General features: G+C 42.6%; 1 protein-coding gene across 9 annotated transcripts in view; it reads right to left on the bottom strand.

Annotated features, from left to right (window-relative positions):
* LOC124616074 (protein grainyhead) overlaps positions 1–24,610 on the bottom strand; it is a 325,732-nt gene that overhangs the window by 201,498 nt on the left and 99,624 nt on the right. For all 9 annotated transcript variants that reach the window (XM_047144317.1, XM_047144313.1, XM_047144310.1 and 6 more), the window contains exon 2: positions 19,150–19,461. In XM_047144317.1, coding sequence (XP_047000273.1) covers positions 19,150–19,400 — 251 coding nt within the window. In that variant the 5' untranslated portion in view covers positions 19,401–19,461. The remainder of the gene's footprint in view (positions 1–19,149; positions 19,462–24,610) is intronic.

Raw genomic sequence — 24,610 nt, 5'->3', positions numbered from 1 at the left:
TCTCCGAACGAAGTAAGGCAACACTTTGAAGACGCCATATCAGTTCGATGCCATGTCAGTTCGATGCACCGGTGTAAAAACGTTGTGAGGGTGAAATTAAAATGCGTGTTTACGGAATCTGTCGGCACATTTGAAGGCAAGACACGCCACGGCCACGTATGAGGAGGGAGGGGGGGGGGGGAGGAGGGGGCGCTAATGCGCTGACGAATTCCTGGCCGGCGCCGACAGCTTTAGCGCCGCAATTAAAGCTCGCCTTGCGTGGCGTGGCTGGACCAAGCCGCTACCGCCCACGGCGAAGCCGGGATCCCACTGAGGGAACGCGTGCAGATGGCGCTGTAAATTTCCTCTCGAGGGTCACATCTCCAGTCCCCGAACGTAACGGGCAGGCCACTCCCTGTTAAGTTCTCTCTCTTTCTCTCTCTCTCTCTCTCTCTCTCTCTCTCTCTCTCTCTCTCTCTCTCTCTTTCTTCCTTTCTTTTCATCGTGGTTTGGGCTTATTCAACCATATAGGCAACAACTTCATACAACGATACATTCAGATACGGACTTTCTCGAAAAAAGTAATAAACGTGAAGGTCCACCTCGTACTTGTTTTTCAAATAGTTTTCATTCCTGTTGTCTCGCCGGCCGATGTGGCCAAGAGGTTCTAGGCGCTTCAGTCTGGATCTGCGCGACCGCTACGGTCGCAGGTTCGAATCCTGCCTCGGGCATGGATGTGTGTGATGTCCTTAGGTTAGTTAGGTTTAAGTAGTTCTAAGTTCTAGGGAACTGATGATCTCAGATGTTAAGTCCCATAGTGCTCAGAGCCATTTGAACCTGTTGTCTCCAGGAACACTGAACCCATTAAGACACACACGTATACGTTTGCAGTAACAAGTTGCAGCAACAAGTAGAAGTGAAGCAGTTTTTGACAGAAGTTCTTTCATCTGTATAATGCTTTTGGAGCAACAGCCTTTATTGCTTTTCGAAAGGGATGTAGAGGAACAGCTTCTGATTGCATCCCCTTGTTCATTTTCCGGCAGAATAAATTTCCGATGCTCTGTCCACTAAAAAAAAAAAAAAAATTATAGGCTACACAAAAAACAAGCAAACAGTATGCCAAACTACTTCTTATACAGGTACTTACGAGGTGAATATGTACGCAGCAATTTGTGCTCTTGAAAATGAGCCAAAGCTGGAAAATGTCTCTGAGTATTTAATGAAGAATTTATTTTAACCTAGCAGTGTGGTGGAAATGAAGTTTTTCTTTGAACGTGCAAACTGCTTATCTATTCACGTTTTGTGCGAGGGGTACTCCACAGATTTCACGAACTACAAAAGAGAGAAATGACTGACAAAAAGATGCAGTATGAGTTTATTAATTGAAGACTAATTTTTGTAATAGTTATACCTAGTCATCGTAATCAAATCACACTGCCTTGCTCTGGTGAGGCATTATCCTCATATATCCTGAAGCACTAAGCACTGTACAAAGCTTTAGTATATGTTTCCTTGGATTGCTCCGATAGTAGCAAAACCAGCCCCGACTACTAGAGCGCTCATTGTCGCCCACCATTTTTTATCTACAATTTCGAAGTTGTTGCGACTACATTCTGTATTGTCGGAGTTTCTTTATTACCTAATTATTACATGTTTATCTGTTTGCCGTTGTATCTCCTCGTGGCGGGCAATGATTCGTGCGCAGTCGTTGAGCGGTCTGTACTCGGGGTCAGTTTCTCGTGCACCATCCTGTACTACGAAACTGGGGAAGATGACAATAAGTACATGCTTCTTGTATTTTTCTCCAACTTCGTAGAATTATCGGTGTATGCAGAGTACACATTTACAATTTTAAAAGTTTTGAGCAAAGTTTTCTGCTTCACGGTATGCGATGACAGTGGCTTTCTCTAGCAAGCCAATACGAATTTACCATTATTGTCAGCAGACTGTTCTCTGCTACTGCGAGACCCACATGAAGCAATGACAAAATTTCTCTCTCTTATACTGAAACTATCGTCGATACTTGCCAGCATTTTTTCTTTCTCAGCGTTCTGAGTTTCTTTCTTTCGCATAATTTCTCATCATACCAGTATGCTTCATTGGTTTTCATCTTATACCATGCTTAAATATCCTCTAGTACTACACGAGTTGGGCCGATCACGGCTCAATTACCTTCGCTAATCTTCACGTTGATTTCGATGTCCCAAACTATCATTTTTTGCGGGTAAGACGAATATTACGAAAATCAGGGAGGAACATCAAGACTACGGAGGACTAAGAACCATGAGGCCTTTTTTTTTTTAATTTATACAGCCATCCTGACAGTGGAAGGACGACACGACAGTGTCTTTCGACAATTCAGAATATTCATTTGGGTCAAGCCATAGCGTGGTGCGAACTTACATGGGCTTGGACATGTCATGCGACGCCAAGCAGTTTTTGTGTCAGTTATGACGATACGAAGGGCAACACAACACACAGTCCCTCGGTGCAGAAAATCTACAACCCGGCCGGGAATGGAACCCGGGCCCCATCGTGGCGGCTTTCGCAAATTTTGCTCGTTCTTGGAACGTGTTTGGTGAAAATATTTCACTAACACTTCACTACAGCAAGAGGGCAACACTGATGATGTTAGGATTATCAGTGCTAACCGTGAATAAATAAAGTGCTGTTTATTATGGGTTATGCCTACTTTTTTTCATTATTGACATTTCAACCCTCCCCCACACCCCATATGAACTGGGGGTGGGCTTATCAGCCACGAGCATTGATAGGCAACAATGATTATAGAAAAATAAAAATATAATTATTTAAGTTTTAAATTAAAAAGATTAATGATGGACAGCTAAAAGAACGAAAAATAAGCACTAGAGCACAGCACTTTCCCTTAACATCTGAAGGGTTATGTCTACTTTTTTCACCTATTTACATTACTACGACCCCAATAACTACGAAAGCATGTTTCCCATAACAACAAAGACGTCAGCTCCGATGCATTGACTGTAGGGAGCGTACTTCCTATTTCTAAATCGCGAACTTTTCCTGTAAAAAAATAAAAAAATCCATTGGGCGTGCTGGAAGAGGGGTATGTACTGGATTGTGGGGGTTAGCATCCAATGAGGCGGCAGGTAGGGGCCCCCTAGTAGCGCAGCCCTGTGCGGTGCGCGACAATTATTCCCCAGCAGGTAGCCGACCCGCGGACTTGTATGTATACATATACACTCTAACTTTATCTGAGCATCTTTGTAATACGATACTGATACCCATCATCGCGCGAACAATCGTCACAATGTGTGGGCCCCCGCTTCCCCCCCCCCCGTCAGCGGAGCTTTATTCGAGCCGCACCCTCATCCCGGCGCTTTTGAATCTCGGAACGGGAGCACGGGTGCCGCCTTATAAATGACATTAGCATGGGCCGCCACAATGCGAGACGGGCGGGTACGTCGCCACCTCCGAGCGCCTCGCGCGGGCGCGCCCCTGGCGGCAACGGACGGAACCAATCCGGCGGCCTTTCTTTCCCTTTCTGTGCCGTAATCTTCCTGAGAAGATGCTACCGTTGGCGGAGGTGCATTTGCAGAAACTCGCAGCGTGCTCCCTCCGCCAAGCTTCGAGTAGTCTGAAGGCCAGCACTGAACCACCCAGTTGCAAAAATTAAACCATCATAAATCCAATGTCATATTTCATCTCACCTAACTATTTCCATACCGATGGCACGATACATTCTGAGGAATTGGGACGTACTCATTCATACACATTCGTTCATTCATTTCAGATTCCCTTTTCCATATTGTGTGGCTTATTGGCTACGGTTTTCCTAAACGTCCCTGTTCCATCCCATTTAGTTTTTTATTAAGACTTTGATTTATTTTCTAATTGCATCCTTTCTCTGTATGTGTTAATTTCGCGTTCACCCGTTCTCTTCCGATTTTCAGTCTGGAACCGGGCGACCGCTACGGTCGCAGGTTCGAATCCTGTCTCGGTCATGGATGTGTGTGATGTCCTTAGGTTAGTTAGGTTTAAGTAATTCTAAGTTCTAGGAGACTGATGGCCTCAGACGTTAAGTTCCATAGTGCTCAGAGCCATTTGAACCATTTTTTCTTCCGATTTTTTTGTATTAAATCCACTACCTAAAAGAGTTAGTATCCAGTTTTAGTATGCACCACACGAGTGACCGTTCTACAAAATTTTAAATGTCACTCTTTTCGTACTTTAATTTTTAGATGTTTGTTGAGTGTTCTGAATATCATGTTAAATCTGTCGACTTTGTTTTGTATAGCTTTTTCGTAATTATAACAAAGTTCCCACTCAAGGTGACGGAAATAATTCATTTCGTCTACTGTTTTACTGTTAACAATAATACAAGTTTCAGTGTGAATTTGGATTATCAGTACAGTTTACAAGCTTCAGTAGGCTTCAACAATTAATAATTTCCCGTAAACTTACATAGCTGCAAAAATAATCCTCTCAATGAACTAAGAACAAAAAGTAAACAGAATTTAAAGTTTTTAGGGCTGAAGATACATCACAACCATAGTTGGACGACCATTATTAATGAAGCACCTCATTTCAACTGCAGTATGCATTATTACTGCTACAAATGATTTAAAAATAGTAGAATTGTTCTGCATTTTCCTCTTACTAATTGTTTTTGGGGAAACGTTACTGGAATATGGCTTCTAGAATAAAAACATGTGTTATATATCTGGTATTACTTCCAGAACATTCTGCACAGACTTCTTCAAAACACTCGGTATTTTGTGCTAATATACTGGCTGCCCCGCAAGGAATGGTCAATTTTCAGGCATATGACAGGAACAATTATTCGAAGATTTGAAACAAAAAAGGCCAATAAACATGGGCTCTAAAATATGTTTCACAGTAGTAAAGCTAAATAAGTGCCCATAGCTTTTAAGGCATGCGCTTTAGAGTCCATGATTACTGGGCATTTTTTTTTGTATTTTGGTCCAAAAAACCACCTATCAAAAAATGGAAAGCAAAGAACTTGCAGTAGAAGACATCTGTTTCGGAGTATCTAAGATGAAGAAGTGCTCGTAGCTGTTAAAGTACGCAGTTTAGGGCGCATGTTTACTAGACTTCTTTGCTTCTAATGGCTGTTTCTGTCATTTGCCTGACTATTGATCTTTTCTCCTGGGACACCCTGAAGAATAGTGAAATACTTCAGCACAAAAAGCTCTACACAGAATTCAAAGGAATGTAATTAGCACAGAAAGGGGCAGCTCCTCTTAGTCGGCGGGAAAGTGTCTGCACACTCTTAAAATTCACGTTTTAGTTATTTAACTTTTAATATTGTCACTGTAACGCAGTAATATTTTTCATTATCTTCTCCATTACGTTTGAAGACGAATTCTATTGATAAAGCGTTTTGGAAACAGAAGTTCTACAAGTACACTCCATTTCTATGTTTTATTCGTTTATCCTTCCGTTCTTTGATACTAGTTTTGGGATAGCAACCCCATTATAAAGCAATTATTCCTCCCAAACGGGTGGAATGCACAGGCCACAGTCAAACTAAACTTGCACAGGAAAGTCACGTGCAATTTTTATTTGGCTATCAGCCCGGGCAGCTTGGGTGACGGCAGGAATGACTGCTTGAGAATGAAGCTGCGAGCTCGAAACTACTACCAAAGAACGAATGGAGAAATGGAGAAATAAAAATAAATTTTACTTCCAGAACTTCTGTTTCCTAAACAACTACGTCAACTGATAAAATTTTCTCCAGTTTCCAGCCGCGTCAAATGGTCAAATGTTCCTGAGGTATGTGGTGACTCTAGACAAGAGACATTTAATTACCTGAATGGGCGGGAAGCTCAACAAAATTTAATCATTATATATCGGCATTTTCCATATTCTAGGAACTCTTCTCCGCGGTATCCATGAACTATGACTATTGCAATACAACGTACACCCGAAACTACTCTCTTTGTTAACCATTTCGCCCATAAGAACTACGTGCTGAGATTTACTGGCTAGGAATTAGAGTACATGCTAATCGCAGAGTCTTCGCAACTGTGCGCGGCTAGGTATAAGATGAAAGCAAGGCCGTGTCCTAGGAATCCCGCCACAGGTGGCGGACGCTACCACTTCTGTCAATGAGGCACAACACGAGCCTTCGGTTGCCCAACCGCGTTCGTCGGAGTCGCTTTGAGCCGCGCCATGACGAGAATTTCTGACGGCGCCCGCAATTAGCGCTTCCGATCTGAGGCCATCTCCCATCCTGAACTCCTTCCCCCGCCTTTTAATTTGTCTAATTGAAGAATTACTTGCGCAACCGAGGCAATTACGGTGGTTATCTGCGCTGTCGAAACGCTTCGACTGCAGCTAACAAGAATGCCTGAGAGAACACAATTGCAATCCCACGACCTTCAGATAAAATTTCTGCGCGAAGTTTTGAATATTTTCAGCAGATTATTCTCTGCGATGTTTGAACCAAGTGGCGTAATGGCGATATTTATCACCTTCTACCCAAATTCTCGTGCTTACAGTCGAGTGTTCTTTGAGTTCACACCGCCAATTTTTTTTTTTTTTTGTCTCTAGCGTAATTTCTCGCGGGACATAGCAGTATGTTTCATTGATTTTTCATCCGCTAAAATGCTTAAATATGCATTACTACCATACAAGTTCATTTCTTCTCCTGAGATACAGCTTACCTGTAAACGTCAGACATACAAAAATGGTTCAAATGGCTCTGAGCATTATGGGACTTAACATCTGAGGTCATCAGTCCCCTAGAACTTAGAACTACTTAAACCTCCCTAACCTAAGGACATCACACAAATCCATGCCGGAGGCAGGATTCGAACCTGCGACCGTAGCAGTCGCGCGGTTCCGGAGTGAAGCGCCTAGAACCGCCCGGCTACCGCGGCCGGCTGTCAGACATACAAAGCGCCACTTTTTCACAAAACGTGTTTTCGGTGATATTGTGTTCTTCGGTGCCCGTTGCATATCTCTAGACCTTATCTAAGCACCAAATCACGGAGAAAGTAATTAAAACATTCATTACTAGATGGCGCATGTGCCAAGCAATGATTACATTTGCAGTTCCAAGTGTCATGCGTTAAAGTCTTCTCCATTTAGTTGATAACGCAAATGGCTAATTTAGGATTCAGAAATAATTTAAAAAGTTGGAAAAGTAAACAGACAAAACAACGTGTGCCTGGAAAATGTTATGAAAAACCATTTCTTCCTCGACTTTGCAACACTTGATCCCAAAGGTGGAGTTGTGTAAGAAACAGAAGTCAATGCTTAAAGGTTTTTCTAGAAAATTAGAAGACATGGGAAATGGCTATTGTTGACTGGCAAAGAAAATGTAGTGCTTTAATATTGATAGCATATGAAACAATTTTGTTTTCGCTTAAAGAAACATTCAGTTTACTGGTGTGGCACCTAGAACGTTCTTAATGAATAATTTACTTCCTAATTTGTCTATTTTTTTTTTTTTTTTGTAGTGACGAGGTGAGCAGCATAATTCCTTGGTATCGGAATATCTTCCCACTTTTTTGGATTCAAGTAAGTAATTACAAAACGAGATACATTACTTTTTATTGTAGTGAGCAAGTGTGAGATCTGGCACTCTGAACGTTTGACATTTACACTCTTCAGTTAGCTGCGCTAAACTTTTATATTTCTGTCGATGGCCAAAATTTTCATGATATTGTCACATGATAAGAGTTGTGTGAAAATAATAGGAAGGATAATCAGGACTGAAATGGACTAAGAAAATGAAAACAGTACTGGCCTTTTCTTGTAGAAAATGTCACTAACACTTCACCGCAGCAACAGCTGCCGAACAGTTGTTGGTTCCAGTAGTCGGAAACTTTCTAGTTCAGGCAGTCGTAAAAGTGATTATAATATAGTGTGTTATATAGCAGAAGAGCGATAAACAGCTAAAAAAAAAATCAATTTCGCAGACAAACGGAAATGTAGAGGAAACTTAACTCTGGTGTAATAATTCTTCGAAGAAGCTGTTTCTGAATAGTTCGGTCCCTGGTGTTCGCTACAATTGTTGACTACATATTTTTCATTTGTAATGTAATCTATGTTATTATTCTGTCTACTAGGCGAGCTAGATACAGATTGGATTGGAAGACGTAATTATGAATGTAAATCAAATGTCTAGATGCGACGTAACTGGGCGGTGGATAGTATGTAGACCCTCGGAACTTCTTTGCTGGATTTTAACTGATAAGTAAAGATCAAGACAGTGACAGATTGGAAGCTGGACAGACGACTTCATGAAGAATGCAAGTTCTGCATGCGTCTACAGCTAAAGACAGTAATTCACGAATAGTTTGGGAGGAAGGCTTTATCCAGTAATGGCTGTGAAATGGCTTCTACTGCTGCTGAAGATGATTGGTACCAGATACTGACTTCAGCACAACTGAAGTATTTAAGATCTGATTTATTATCACGTAGACATAACTTTTTCAGATTTAGTAACAGCAAATGATCAGTTTGAGCACAATTTTGCACTGCTTTTTCTTGAAGCCGGACCATTGTTATCGTATCACAGCAGTAATAATAGAATTCTGTCCTATCGATGTTGACATATTGTAAGAAAATGTAAACAGAAAAAAGAACAATATTATTTTGTACACATGTGTGGACATCCAATGTGAAATTCATGAGAGAACTATTTTTCCTACGTAAGCTGTTTTATTTTTGAAACAATCACTTTATTTCGTGATTTAGCTATCAGCTAATTTCGCCCTCTTTGATATTTTCAAGCTACCTCTGCTACTTGTATCACAGTAAAAAAAAATCTGTAATCATATATCATTTTATAGCCCACTGATCTATGTGAGGAAATATTAACGACGTCATCAGATGTCGCTTCCTCCGCACAGACATGTGCAATGTATGTAAAAAAAATTTCATGGTGTTTATTTCCAAAACGCCACAATGCTGCTCAGTCTTGACACGGACATTCAGCTAAGTTCTTCTCTGACAATTATTTTCATAGTAGTCAACATAAAATCGATGAGAATAGAAAAACAATCGAATGCAACTCCCAGCTCGAGGGTTTACTACTTCAGTGTAACAAAATGGTGCTAAGATCCACTTCTAAACATGTGCCAGTTTCTGTGATTAGTGAAGAACAATGAGCTTACGATTCAGCGTATAAGAATTTTTGACAAAAGTAGCCACCTGTTCACACAGGTAAACCTGCTTTATTACCTAAACTTCTAAATAGGAGCGTTTAATAATAACGAGCATAAGAAATGAAATGAGCGTGTGGCATTGTTGGCTGGGAGGCCGCATTTGGGGAAGTTCGGCCGCCAAGTGCAAGTCTTATTTCAGTCGACGTCACATAGGGCGACTTGCGTGTCGGTGATGAGGATGAAATGACGATGAGAACGACACAACACCCAGTCCGCTAGCAGAGAAAATCCCCAACTCGGCCGGGAATCGAACTCGGGCCCGCTGCGTGAGAGGCAAGCTCGTTACCACTCAGCTTAGCAGGCGGACAACGAGCATATGAAGAATAAAAGGAATCCGAAGTGCGATGGTATCAAACTCAGCCACATTTTATTGATATTTAAACTGAAATATTAAAACAACGACTAAGGTTTACGAAACAGCGGTGTAAAGAGGTAGAACCTTTTCAGTAAAATTTTACTAGGCTTTGACCGCAGTCGAGAGCCCAGAAGAATTTTATTGACAGTGAAAACGGCCGCCGAAGCCTACGCTTAAAAGAGAACCTTGATTCGATATAGTTTGTAAACAGATCGGAGGCCGCTCAATGAATTATTTTGTCCTTCGGCTATTGCAAGGCCATATACTGGACAACTTCGAGCGCTTTACGGACCAATCAGACAAAAACAAAAAAAAAAAAAAAAAAAAAGCGCCAGGAAAGATAACACACAGCGGGCAGGTGTCACCAGGCATAACACTTACGGCAGTGTAGTTACGTAAGTCGCACGTCAGATGATACACCCACTTATTTTGTTACAGTGCCGGATTTACAAACGAATTCAGGCGGACGTTCAAATGAAATTCTGTATATGCGGTATTTTTACGCGCGATAACGTGCCTCTTTTCCGTGCTGAAGGTATTCCATCATGGATATCGCCATTGGTTAAAAGCATCAAAATGTTTTATTCTTGGTGGTCATAATAAAGCACAGAGAAAAAAATCCGCTTTGGTATCGATCAGTCTCGAAATTAAATTGTAAGGATATGAAAAAGGATAACAGAGATAATTTAGATGTGAAACTGGTAAGACTTCAGCATTACTTCAGACAAATGTCAATCAACAGCGAGAGACAAACGTTAAAAAGTTATCTGAGCACATGTCAACAGAACAAACTGGATATCTTTTAATTGCCTGACAAAATACTCTCTTCTCTCTGAACAATAACCACATACACAATTAGGGGACCGTATTACTAGCGCTATAGAAATCGAGACTATGCTTCGATAGAACCCTTAAATCAGAAAATTTCTGATTTTACCGATGCGTGAACAGGACAGACGAAAAGTGGAAAACTTTTTCAAGGAGGATGTTAATGAAAAGAAAAGAGAGCAGTGCTGGAGTATCCGACAGTATTGCCATTAACAGTTTAGGTGGAATGTAGCCAATAAAGTACGTGAATCATAAAAAAAGGAAAAGGTTATGCAAAGAGATACGCAAGCCAAGATGAAATTTTTTGTGTACAGATACTAGAATCTCATACGTGCCTTCAGTTAAGATACATAAAAACTTATGCTATCATTGTGTAACAAGTTCTGACATATGGAAATGGGACATGGACTTTAAATGGGAAAGCTGTTCTAAACTGTAGGTAGCTCCGCAAGGACTCTAGAGATGCGTGTTGGTATTTCACCGACAGGCACAGATAACATACAAATGGATCACTCAACAGACGGGAGTCCAAGCTGTAAGTAAAGCAGTTCAGAATCTATAAAAATTCAACAGCAGGAATAATAATACAAAATTTTCTCTCACTTGGATTTAAAGTCACAAACGGATTACGTCAGGGATATATGCAGAGAAAGCGTTGATAAGCTGAAAGGAAAAAAAGTAAGAACATAGGCATCCCAATAATACTGTCTGTTCACTACAATTTGCTGATGAGTTACTAATTTTGATCTAGATGAAGAAGACATTGAATATATATCTTGAGGAAGTGACTAGAGGAGGATAAAAATGAGACCTTCAGGTCAACTGAATTAAACAAAATAATACGTGTCTTTTTCTGACGAAGTGACCTTACCGGCAAACCACATGCAAGAGGATTCTACGCAGCACCAAGCGCTGCATTCTGTAGCAGAGAAAACAGGATTGATCAACATCAGAAAGACCGAATTAATTGCCAGTATTAAAGACGCCAGTAGAACGATTAGAATCAGTGTTAGCAAGCAAACCAAGAGATCCGAAACCTTTCAGATGATCTCAGTGAGACAGTAGCTCTCGAACAAGGGGAAATCTAACTAGATAGGACATACTGTGCTTGCAGAAAAATGTACACCTCGAAACATCTATCGATGAATATCAAACTAAGACGAAATAGCACAGTCGTCTCATCAGTTCTCTATACAGCAGATGCAAATCCCTAGCCAAGAACTCCGAAATTACAAAAAGGAAATTCCTGCGAAAGATGGTGAGCGAAGATGGTACAAACTTAACTGTGAACTCTACCAGCAACAAGAAAACCTCGCCGATGCAATAAGAAGACGACGACTAGCTCTGTATGGCTATCTGTACACAGTCGCCCCCACACTCTCTCCTACAAGATTTTCTAAGTAGCTAACGAGGGTAAAGCCAATGGTTCTCTGGTTCTCTGTGGATCAAGCAAATAGAGAAAGACCTTTCAGAACGCCGTATTAGTCAAGACATAATACCTAACAGAGGTGACTACCAATTAGCTACTGAAACCAGACTTCCTAATACCCCTTACAGAAGTTATCGCAGTGAGACCATGAGATGGTACGAGGAAGGAAAGATAGAGTTCTGTACAAAAATGAAAGTATAGTAGGGTAATAGAAAAGCTCAATGTTCTAACAAGAAAACAGCTACTAAATTTCAACAAGAACACGAGAATTGGCAGACAACAGTGCATCAAAAAACCTAAGCACTGTAGCCCACAGAGAGCCCAAATGAGTTAAAAAAATTACTACAAACATTATGACATATGAGCCCGAAGAATGCACATTTAAATCTCAATTAATGGAAATATTGGTGGCATCTGAGATGGATAGTCTGCAGGAAAATCCAGGCAGGGAATGAAGAAAATGCATGTCTCAAGATCGATAATTGATTTTGTGGGAGAGGAGAGATTGCCACAACGAATCATGGAATGGGAACCACCAGTAAGAGAGGAAAATGGAAGATCACCTGCCACATGGATACAGGAAATTTGGGCATTAATTAGAAGAAGAAATACTGAAGAAAATTTATAGACAGACAGGCACAAATGGAGAAAGAAAATTAAATGTAATGCATAATCGTGGTTTGTAAAACTTTTACTTTGTAAAACCGTGAATAATAATTATGAAAATGAAATGAGGGTGAATAGGCGAATGGGTGGCACATACACCAAGAATGTTGTTTGCTGCATTCCAGAGATAAGAAACGACCAACCTGGCTCCTAATAGAAGGCAAGTAGATGACATCAGAAAGCAAGTAAGAGCAATATGGGTGTACTAGGCGCTAACTACAATACAAAGGTGTATCTAGAGGACTGCTCCATCCGGGTGACGTCAGATGAGTGATAGAATTCGCGATGGCAAGTAATGTAAGTATTCTTTTGCTATAATTCTCTTCTTGCGAAACAGGGAGTCCCTTTTTCAGTTCTGTGGTGGCTCCCTCGTCTGTTATTCAGTGACAGAGAGTTGCAGATTGCTGCGAGAAAGACTATACTTTCATAAAAGCGCGATACGTCTTTAGTAAGAGCAACAATATCACACTAGAATTTTCGACCGGCTACTGTAACCAAGATGGTGGATCACAGTTATACAGAAAGTAAAAACGGACTGTATTGGTATGTTGGCGTTCGGAAACACCGCAGAATTTTTGTTTTCGTTTCAAGAGTTATGAAATGGAAAAAGAGTCAACGTACCCTTTAATACGACCAGCGCCTGGAACGAGGGTCTTTTACAGTAGAAAAGACTACCACTTAAAATTGATCGTTGTTTGTATGCATCACACAGAGATAATGTGCGAGAGAGGTGATATAGGCAGTGTATGGCAGGCAGCTGAAGTACCTTTCTTCTATTTGCATTCCGTTCCGTAGATCACAAAGTGTCTCGGCGAACAATGGGGGAGTACAGAATCGAATGCGCATGCATCCGCGAAGTGTTCCCGAACGTTCGTTCCTCCCACGACTGGGTCATTGGCAAGACGCGAGCAACAAACACCCGTTATCCCAGAACACGCGCCAGCCGCAGGGCTGGGACCGTCTTCTTGATGTCATCTGGAGCGATCGACAGCGAGCACCGCGGGGAGCCGCGAACAAAACGGCAGTCGATACCAACGATCCATTGTCGACTTCCGAGAAGCGGAGTCGATTAGGGCGGTGGCGAGCGGAGCCCGGCGGCGTCGGCGAGATGGCGCTCCGATAGCAGCCGACTACTGCTGGGTGGTCGCGGGTTAGCGCTGGCGGGTTTTAGCACCTCGTAAACGCGGCTTCTAAGCGGTCCAGGCGTTTCGCGGGACGGCCGCTCTGCCGGCACGCGGGGGCTGGCAGCGCCTTCCGCGTTGCGAATCGAACGCCCTGCACTGCTTCAGCTAAATTATTTTCAGTGCCATTAAGACGGAATGGTGGGGCAGGTAGTTTTCTCTTTTAGCCGACCTTAAAATACTGACGGACTCCGAGAGGCATCGTAAACTAATTTTCTCGCGAAAGGAACGCCGCTGAGAGGACTATTCGAAGCAACGATGTACACAAATATGGTCAAACACAAGGTCAAACTGAGGAAAGGTAGAAGATGATAGGGTTAAAGGCCACATTGACAAGATACAGACGGACTAAAACGCCGCTTAGGACGAGAGTAGGGAAGAAAATGAGCCTTTTTCGAAGGAACCAACCCGGAATTCGCTTTAATCGATTTACGGAAACCGCCGAAAAAACTACAGAGCCGGACGGGGATTTCAGTGCCTCTCCTTCCGAATGCGAGTCCAATATTTTCTGGAAGAGTCTGGTACCAATTGCCTCGGCATCACGGCCGACGTCTGCCGCTATAACTTTCGTCATTCTGTGTGTTTAGATTGAAAAAACGGCTCTGAGCACTATGGGACTTAACTACTGAGGTCATCAGTCCCCTAGAACTTAGAACTACTTAAACCTAACTAACCTAAGGACATCACACAACACCCAGTCATCACGAGGCAGAGAAAATCCCTGACCCCGCCGGGAATCGAACACAGGAACCCGGGCGCGGGAAGCGAGAACGCTATCGCACGACCACGAGCTGCGGACTGATCTTACATGAAAAATTCGCAAAGGATTGCTGAAAAAGAAAAAAAAAAATGTTTACGATACCATATACATACAACAGCGAAAGGTTCTAATTCTTTACTCCCGTACAATAAAAAAGGCGTACAAGTCACTGTGGAATACTTAATCTGGCAGTCCTAGACGGATTAGAAAGACGAAATTGTGGGGACGACAGAGAGCGACTTTGTACCACCTACTGTTTTAACACTTTGTTAAGGATGTCAGTAGACAAGAAGAGGACACTTACTATAGATTTGTTATTATTTGGTAAAATTGGAGATTTGTCGTAAGGTCTTATGGGACCAAACTGCAGAGGTCATCGGTCCCTAAGCCTACACACTACTTAATCTACCTTAAACTAACTTACGCTATGGACAGCACACTCCCACGCCCGAGAGGACTCGAACCTATCTCCGACGGGGAGGGGGGGGGGGGGAGAGGGGGAAGTCGCATTTGTTATCATCTAGAGTAAAAGCAGTATGCCACAAAAAGCCTTTGAACATAGATTTGAAAATCTCACATTAGTCAGTCGTACTGCAAGTCAGCTGAAAACTGTATTTGCAGAATAACGCATACGTTTCCGTGCAGTGGTTGAGAAAATGGTATAGAAATGTAGACGGTTTTTCTGTCCTGCAGTTCATGTTCCTTGAGTCCACATTATTAGCTACAAATACCATAGGGGAACAAATGTATAGTATTGATAGTATTTGTAACCTGCAATCAGTAGTCTCTCTATGCTAACTTCGCGAACTGACTACGCCGTCCATGCTGATCTCCCTTTTCTGGTCTAAAAATTTTCTCGTGAATGCCTAGTTTTCTCAAAACATGGCACCAATCGACTTTTTTTCATGTTTGCTATTTTACTGGCAAAGAGTACTGGCGAGAACATTTTCTTTTCAAATAACGTACTAGTGTATTGCATTCAAGTACCCATACAAAATATTTCTGTAGTTGTATCGGTTCCGACTTATCAGTTATTTTCAGTAGCCAAAGGAACGAATTTTGCAATAAGTCTGCGCCAAAATATGCTGAGGTTCACCACAAATGCGATGGCCCCAGAGATACTACAACGCAACCTTAGAGCAGGATTCGTTCCGTCGACTAATGACTGACAAGTAGAATTCTTTGTAAATCCAGTAATGGCTTACGCTAGTATTTGGCTGTAGTGAAATTGTTTCTTTTAAAAACTGTAGTATGTAGGTGAGTGAAAATAAGAAACTAGACAAACATTCAAGTTTCAGTGCAATCAACCGACGATGGAGCCCTGGAGAGCTATGTCAAATCATTCGAAATATGGATGACTATCGAAATAATGGGACTTTTTCCAATTACTGTCGAGTCTGAAAACTGTTCTGCTACTAACGATTTCTCTCACAAAAAGCTCCACAGAATAATTCTATCTAACAATATTCAATGATCAATTCAGATGCAACTTGCAATACAATCAACAATGTGAATTGATAGGTTTCATGACAGTATCGACGCTCTTTCTGCAGCCCGTTTCCCGATTACCTGCCAAAAACAATGCCTGTGCAACGAAATAAATTCACTTGCATCTTCCACGAAGTAGTCACTTCTGGAAGGCTAAGCACTGCGACCGGGGAGACGCCTGCCTGGGTAATTGAGGACTCAGTGGGCCGCCAGGGGAGCTCCATTCATTTCGCTGTGGTTGGCGCCGGCGGCTTCTTCCCGGAGGCTTCTGGGAAGGGCGTTCCGAGCTCTGGAAGACCGGTTCCTGCGGGAACCTCGGCGCTAGGCACCTGGCAGAGACACGGGAACCCACTCCGCACGCGTTTTTACCGCTACACCTCGCTCGCTAACGACACTCCAGCTCTACACGAGGAGAACTCAACGTTACAGGGGCTGATTTGAATGCAGCCCCCTCAACAAACTGCTTCTAGCAACGTACTCTGGAATCTGTAAGCGGTTGCTGACGTAACGTTGGTCGCCATAAAATCCATCCTCTCCTCAGGAATGTTCTTACTTGTTAGAGACGTAATCTGCGCTACTGGATGAAAGTAGTGTGTGCTGTCAAGTCAGTGAATCAACTGCTTATACCTCTGCAGAAAGTGCACTGTAAATGCAATGAAGGTGTACAAGGTGACAGCGAAACCGGACTCTAATCGTAGTGCAGTTCTGTTCGGTTCTCAATTGCAGTCGAAGAGACGTTCTGGTATAAATGAAGATCGTACCTAGCGCAGTATTTTGAGAACCATTTTGCTTCGCAGCCCAGGTATATTTGATGGAGGTCATTTCGATACTTGTCGTCAAAGGCTACGTGAGCTGAATAACTCCTGTTTCGCTGAACTAGTATCTAGCGTTGCGTTCATTGCCTTTTTTTGTTATGGTTTTAGGGCGCAAAACTGCTACGGTCATTAGCGCCCGAGAGAGAGAGAGAGAGAGAGAGAGAGAGAGAGAGAGAGAGAGAGAGAGAGATAGAGCGTTCATTGTCTGCTGTAGAGTGAAAATGTTCAAATAGCATTATAGAATAGAACAACTACAAGGCCTTTGTCATAACATTCAGCATAAGTATCAGGAAGAGGTGTATTAATCGAGTAATGTGTTATGTAACTCGCCTTGTAATTATTGTGGTATGCTGTTTCAATATTTAGGTTCTGTCTGATGTGAATGGTGCAAATTCAGACACTAGATCGGAGAAAGTATAGAAATATTCAACCATCTCCTTAAAAATAATTTATTATTAGTTAAGAACTCACGGAACGCGTTTAAAATTTATTTGGGTCCTAAAAGCATATTTTAATTTAGGTGGCTCAAAGTTACCAAGCACCAGGCTCTGATGTAAACCCTATTAGGCTTTACATTCAGCACTATGTGGGGCTGGCTCCTTTCCTAGCTCATATACACAGATAATCTCTCGCGTAGCAATTAGTATCAGCTGAGTTTAAAAAAAAGAGAATGAATCACTTCTGTCTGAAACATGGGTGAAAAACAGAGGAACAGAATTTCAGCACAATTTCCTTAACGTCTGTCTGTTCCAGAAAAAATAGAACAAATCATGGGGCAAAAAAAGTTTGTCAATCCGTAAGGGCTCAGAGAAAAGTCCCTCGTATGAAACACGATATCTTGCATATACGATACGCAAGTAACGAGGTACATTCAGTCTTCCTACATTTCCGAATGGCCCTCAACCCCACCTAACCATAAGGAGAATATTTACGTATATGTGACTAATACGTCGAATTTTTTACTAACAAAACTCAGTGTGTTACAGTGGACGCACATATTTAACAGAAAAGCAATCCTGGTGCAGAGGAGTGTAATATGAACACTAATGTTCTACAGTCATGGACTGTGCGGCTGGTCCCGGCGGAGGTTCGAGTCCTCTCTCTGGCATGGGTGTGTGTGTGTTTGTCCTTAGGATAATTTAGGTTAAGTAGTGTGTAAGCTTAGGGACGTATGACCTTAGCAGTTAAGTCCCATAAGATTTCACACCCATTTGAATATTTTGAACTAATGTTCTCAATATACACCATCAGTTAGGATTGACGGTACAATCAAATTGTTCACTGAAGACTGTGTTGCCCACAGTAATCGCCGCAGAAAGACTTACACAGCGTTTCAGCTTGGTGTGGTGAATGACAGGTCTCTTTAAAAGTGCATGAAAACAATGTAATGCTTGAAAGTAAGATACGATTACAAGATTAGCTTCAAATTTGTGGAGCCTGTCGCACCCAGATCTACATGACTACACTGCAGTTCGCACGTAAATGCTGCGAGACAATCGCTTTGATGCGTTACGAAAAGACCAAACCTACCCACCTCGATGTTGTGACCTGACAGTTTTTCCTTTACCAGAACAAACTGCGTAACCTGCTGGAAATCAAACAAGAAATTCGACGTGTCCTCGGCGAAGTTTGTGGGGAAATGTTTGAGTTAGTAAGGAAGGGGAGGAGGGTTTCATACTTGTTTCAGGTTTAAACCTCAATATCCCCTGAAGAGAATGGTGTGTTTTGTTTGCTTCTTTGAAATAAATAAATAAATTCGATTTATAGCAGCCTCATATTCGGTGTTCTTTTTGAGACGCCCCTTATTAATCATTTTGGGGGTTAACCAAGATACACTCCGAAACTTCCTGGCAGATTAAAACTGTGTGCCGGACCGAGACTCGAACTCGGGACCTTTGCCTTTCGCGGGCAAGTGCTCTACCAACTAAGCTACCCAAGCACGACTCATGCCCCGTCCTCACAGCTTTACTTCTGCCAGTACCTCGTCTCCTACCTTCCAAACTTTACAGAAGCTCTCCTGAAAACCTTGCAGAACTAGCACTCCTGAAAGAAAGGATATTGCGGAGACATGGCATTCTGGAAACATACACTCCTTTCAGAGTGAAAGGTTAGTTCACGCCCCCAGGCTGTAGCTAAACGATTTCTCCACAATACGGTTTCTTCGAGGAGTGCAGTTTCCTCAAGGTACGGTGGAGAGCTTCTGTGAAGTTCGCAAAGTAGTAGAGAGAAGTGCAGATGTGAGCGCAGGCAGTGAACCATGCCTGGGGAGCTCAATCGGTAGGTGCAACTCCAGCGAAAGCCAAGGTTCTGGATACGAATACCGCCCGACACACAGATTCAGACTGTCAGGAAGTTGCAAGACAGCGTTATTTCAGCAATAGACTGAAAGATTCATTCACTGCGAAGTGATGAGAAATGGGTTGATGACGTGAAACGGAGTGGAGAAGAGGGCAGGGCTGGTGTACTCACGGCCAGAGGTCGAGCTTATCCTTGTCCGGCAGCTTGTACTCGTAGATGAAGCCCATGGTCTGGGCCTGGTCGTCCGCGGACGCTCCGCCGATGTTGAGCATGGCGGTCGTGACGGCCGAGAAGGGGTGCTCGTAGTAGGGCCGCCAGCTCGCCGCCGCCGCTGCCGCCGCCGCCGCCTCCTCGGAGCCGGCAGCCGCCGCCGCGCCGCCCCCGGCAGACCCGCCGCCTCCGCCGCCCCCGCCGTCCGCCATGCGGGTCCCGGATCCGGACCCGGCGCGCTCCTCCTCCAGTGACTCCTTCCCGCCTCGCTTCCTGCCAAGACAAACAGGAGACGTCTTTCAGTCGACGAGCGGTTGCCAGCCTTCCGACAGTTAGTAAAATGTTCAAATGTGTGTCAAATCTTATGGGACTTAACTGCTAAGGTCATCAGTCCCTAAGCTTACACACTACGTAACCTAAATTAACCGAAGGGAGGACTCGAACCTCCGCCGGGACCAGCCTCACAGTCCATGACTGCAGCGCCTCAGACCGCTCGACTAATCCCGCGCCGCGACAATTAGTATCAACACTCTGTAGTATACCTAAACTGGGAATCCGAAATCCTGTGAATTTTTTAATTGTTTGTGTCTCTCTTTCTCATGATTTATTGTAAGATAAACCTAACAAGTCTGTACAACACTTGCCGGCCGGAGTGGCCGTGCGGTTCTAGGCGCTACAGTCTGGAGCCGAGCGACCGCTACGGTCGCAGGTTCGAATCCTGCCTCGGGCATGTGTGTGATGTCCTTAGGTTAGTTAGGTTTAATTAGTTCTAAGTTCTAGGCGACTGATGACCTCAGAAGTTAAGTTGCATAGTGCTCAGAGCCAAGCCTGTACAACACTTGGTATAGATTCGATGTTATCATAGTAATTTAATTTTTTTTTCATGTTGATGCATTTACTTTGGACTATTTTCATTTCGTTGCATTAAGTAGTCATGCGTTCAACTGGTATAACAGCACTTCAAAGCAGTATATGAAATGGAAACACTACCCAGAGCGAGTCATCTGTAATAAAATAAGCTGCCATAGCACCGACAATCGTCTAAGAAGTGATACCAACAAGAGGAATGCACACTGAGGCATCATTACTGTTTGATAATAATGCAAAATAAATCATAATTACAATAGAGGGCAGAGTATGTTGTCATTTCAGAAACCTATTAACACGTAAAGGGTGACTCAAAGTTCTTACGACATTTTTCTACACTTTACAACTACCAATCAGTAAATAAGTTACATGGGGATTCCAAATTCCTGTTACAATTTTCTTTACATTGTAAGGGTCCAACAAAAGGTAGACGGTTATTCCAAAACAAGATAGAATCTTCTAAATCTTATAATTGGCAGTCAATAGATACACAATTATTCCAAAGTCCTTTTACAATCTTCTACACCTTGACAGGTGTAGTAGAGCCATTTTAAAGCACTCTTCCAAGTTTCTAGGCGTTATCGTGAATTATCATTAAGTAACGTTTGGAATAAACGTTAAAGGCAAAATTTAGGAAGATGAATTGTTCAAATCTTCCGCTACTGTGGTCAGAATTCTTGTCACCACTGTCTTCCCTGACTTTGTCATAATACCGAAAATTAATTACTTTATATAGCCTCATTGGCTAAAAGAAATCGAGAGAACATACATCCAGAGAACGGGAACGGTGGCACGTTTGGTTATCCCAGCCAGGTCATCATCTCCTGAACGTTTCAACAATGGTGACGCGCCGATGATTTTTTTATCAGCACCAAATATGCAGCTCCAACAAATGACTCAGGCAGAACTGGTGAACTGACACGATTGGTTTGTTTTTCTTCAATCACAGCAGCGAAAAGTTACATGGTCAGTGCCAAATACAAAGGCACACACTTTTAACACTAATTTCGGATCACTCTTAATACGTTTGTGTGCACCCGAGTCGACAAACTACGTATACGGCGCGTTTAGTCGCTAGACGTATTCGTAAACGTGCATTCCCATTTATTCTACTGTACATTTTTTTTTGCTATATTTGTGTTGTACATCTGTTTTATGTAACAGTGTAGTGTTGAACTTTTAAAGTAACGTATGTTTGTAATCAGATAACACTGCTGACTCTTTGTACATCTGTCAAACGCTTAGGGTATATTATAAGATACATAACTTAACAATAATATTACCAACGTGCGTGCGACCATCCGATTCACAACATGCAGAGAAACGTTTATGATTCACGTCTGCAACTGTCATTCCCAGATTTACGACCTTCAACTGTTTTCAGGGATATGGAAGAACTCAAGTCTCATAGCGCGACGCGTTAGTAATTGTCCGATACGAATTTTGCTGATTCGCGAATTTTTAGTGAAAAACAAGAAAATTTATTGAGGCTTGAATACGCCTGTTCCGTGTCATTTGATTGTGATAAAGACTTACTATTTGTACACCTAAGAAAAATAAGAATAAAAGAGGAGAGCACTTTTGGTTTTTGGGTTGAGGCTACATGTAATCAACATTAGTATCACTAGTAAGTAATAACCCAAAAGAAGTGCACTGCCGGCCGGAGTGGCCGAGCGGTTCTAGGTGCTACAGGCTGGAAACGTGCGACCGCTACGGTCGCAGGTTCGAATCCTGGTATGGATGTGTGTGATGTCCTTATGTTAGTTAGGTTTAAGTAGTTCTAAGTTCTAGGGGACTGATGACCTCAGAAGTTAAGTCCCATAGTGCTTAGAACCAATTGAACCATTTTTTGAAGTGCACTGCAACTTTGGCTTATGGTGCAAACAAGGCTCCTTCGGAATAAAGGAGCAGATATGCAGGACCATTTAGACACTAAGAGAAAACGCTCGCTTAGAGTTGTTAAATAATGGGGGCAATTATACATGATAACCGCTCCACCAGGAATTACTACTTGTCGTAGACATTGCTTTCTTAGAGCTGTGTCTTTCGAACCTTCAAAACAGAGTAATAGCGCCGTGCCTGCAGTAGCGGCCAATCCCTTCTGCACTCAGAATCTCATTTGGTTTTTCCGCAGAGGCGCGCTGCCGCAGACATCTCTGCGGTGCCAACAATCGCGCTTTATGCTGTGCGGTGAAAGCAAATCGGCGTCCACACACGCCTGCCCAGTATTTCCTGATGTGGTAGCCTTCCACGAGTTCCCTACGGGTCGCTCCTGTGCGGTTTAACCCAAATACGCTACAATTGCATTTCGTCGAACAGTTAACCGCAAGGTACCGGGCTCCGCTCAAGGCAAAGCTCCAACTCTTCCTTTTAAGTCCGTTACAGTCACTGCGTATTTGTACAACAAAATCATCCTTTCTTTGTTATTTTACATCTCTTAATGGTCTCCCGAGGGGGTAATTAGCGTGACAGGTCCGTCTACAAAATAACTATGGTTTAAATGAGCGCTGAAACTACGAAAATACAGGAGCGGAATTGACTACATTTTTCAAATGGTTAAAATGCATTATATGTTTTTTCCCTTTGACATTTACCACCGCGAGATTGAGGGGTAGGTTCGTCGATAGCTTTTCTGATGCTAATGATGAAACGAAGCATGTTATTGATTCCTATAAAGAACGATATCTTTCGGGGTTCGTATCTAAACTTCACAGATGATGAAAGTAACTACTGAAGTCACAAATCTATATTCATAAAAAAATACACAAAGCAGTCGACAGATATTTTCCTACAATCAGAGGGAAAAAGGCTTATAAAGTAATGAAGATATTAACAAAGAATTCCAATGAGGAACGAGAGAGGGGGTCAGGATTAATAGACAGTGTAACCTCATAAATTTGTAAGTTATGTTCCATAAGGTGATACATATGCATTCCTGAAGCTCTAAAATGCATACCTTAAGGGCCATGAGAACATTTTCATCTTCGCTACAGTGAAACACATCTCTTCTACTGCAAGCTCTTTGCTGTTACGAACACACTACCAAACAAGTTGGCTGGTGCGTTGTATCGTCGGTTCCTACCAAACGACTTGCCTGTCCTACTAGAGGAGGTATTATTCCAACAACGCTTGGAGATATAATTCGTGTACGATGGAGCACCAATCCATTCCCTCAGAAATTACCGAGAACACACCACACAGAGATTTAATGGCAAATGCATTTGTCGGGGAAGTCTAGTACGTTGGTCAGCACACCGCCCCCCCCCCCCCCCTCACGACCTTGATTCTCCGGAATTTTGGTTATGCGGACACTTGAAATCTTTGGTGTACAGAAGCCTCAATAATGATGTACAAACACTAAAAGAACGTGTCATCAATTAAAGCCAGCACACTCGTCACCAACCAGGAATTTTTCAGAGAGTGCTTGATCCCGTAGGACGTCAGACAAAAAATATGTGATACTATGAATGGACACCACGTCGAGCACTTCCTTATCCGATGGAGCACATGTGCAAGTCATGCGTAATAGAAAGCAGATTACGTAAGAAGCTCTGCTTTTCGCAGTAAGAGAATTATTTTTTCTCAGTTGTTTCCCACATTCTGCAGGTCGTTCGCAATAGCAAAGAGCTGCAGCCGAAAAGATGTGCTTCACAGTAATGAAGAACAAAAAGCGCTCATAGCTGTTAAGGTATGCATTTTAGAGCTCATGTTTAGTGGACACTTTTTTCTTGTTTAGGGCATACTACCATTTCTCAAAGTACGGAATATTTTTTTAACAGTCTGTGCTGCACATTGCAATTTTTGCCATCACTAAGGAACTGGAGCTTCCCACCCCCTCCCCTCAGCACCCTCCCCTATCTTCACCACCACACGTCTAGCCCGCTATCGCGTCGTGAGGTCATTACTTCCTTGTGACAGAAAAACAGGGAGAGACAATAGTGCATGTACAGGGCAGCACTGTTACCACACCGGTAGCACACAACACCTAAATCAGCCTTTAAATGTGGCACAAAAGTTTTGGGTACTTTATACTGCCAAGCCGTCACAATCATGAAATTTATACTAAACATTCAAATTTACAAATTCCGGATGTTAAGTTGCTATTTAAGCGCAAGCCAAGAACATTGAGAATGATGTCATCCTCTCTCATAAGTTTGTTTGCAAGAGTTCCAGTTCGATGAACAGCTGCGATCGTATTTTCTCTCAAGGATGGCAGTAAGTGTCGTCTATAAGTGGTAAACTGCTGCACTGTCAGTCTGTGTGATACATGTAACTCCATGTAAATGCAAGTCTTAATTTTTTTACTTCTTTTGGAAAACAATTCCCTGTGCACGCTTTACACTTGCAGCGGTCAGTCCTTGTTGCTATAATCGTTATGCACTGCGTACGCCAGTTGGAGCTGACCGTGTGTGGTCCGAGAAATTTATTACGCTAACACCTTTAGCGGCGTAGAGGATATCACTCACTGCGTTCGTGACAGGCGTGAAAGGAGACGCAAATCGGAAGTCGTGCATTCAGCTACGTGATCCAGTTGTGCGCTGAGGGCATGGCATTA

The sequence above is a fragment of the Schistocerca americana genome, chromosome 5 (assembly GCF_021461395.2).
Source record: "Schistocerca americana isolate TAMUIC-IGC-003095 chromosome 5, iqSchAmer2.1, whole genome shotgun sequence".
In the NCBI taxonomy this organism is placed as follows: Eukaryota; Metazoa; Arthropoda; class Insecta; order Orthoptera; family Acrididae; genus Schistocerca; species Schistocerca americana.
The sequence above is the reverse complement of the archived record's forward strand: the minus strand, read 5'-3'. Positions and strand labels throughout refer to the sequence as shown.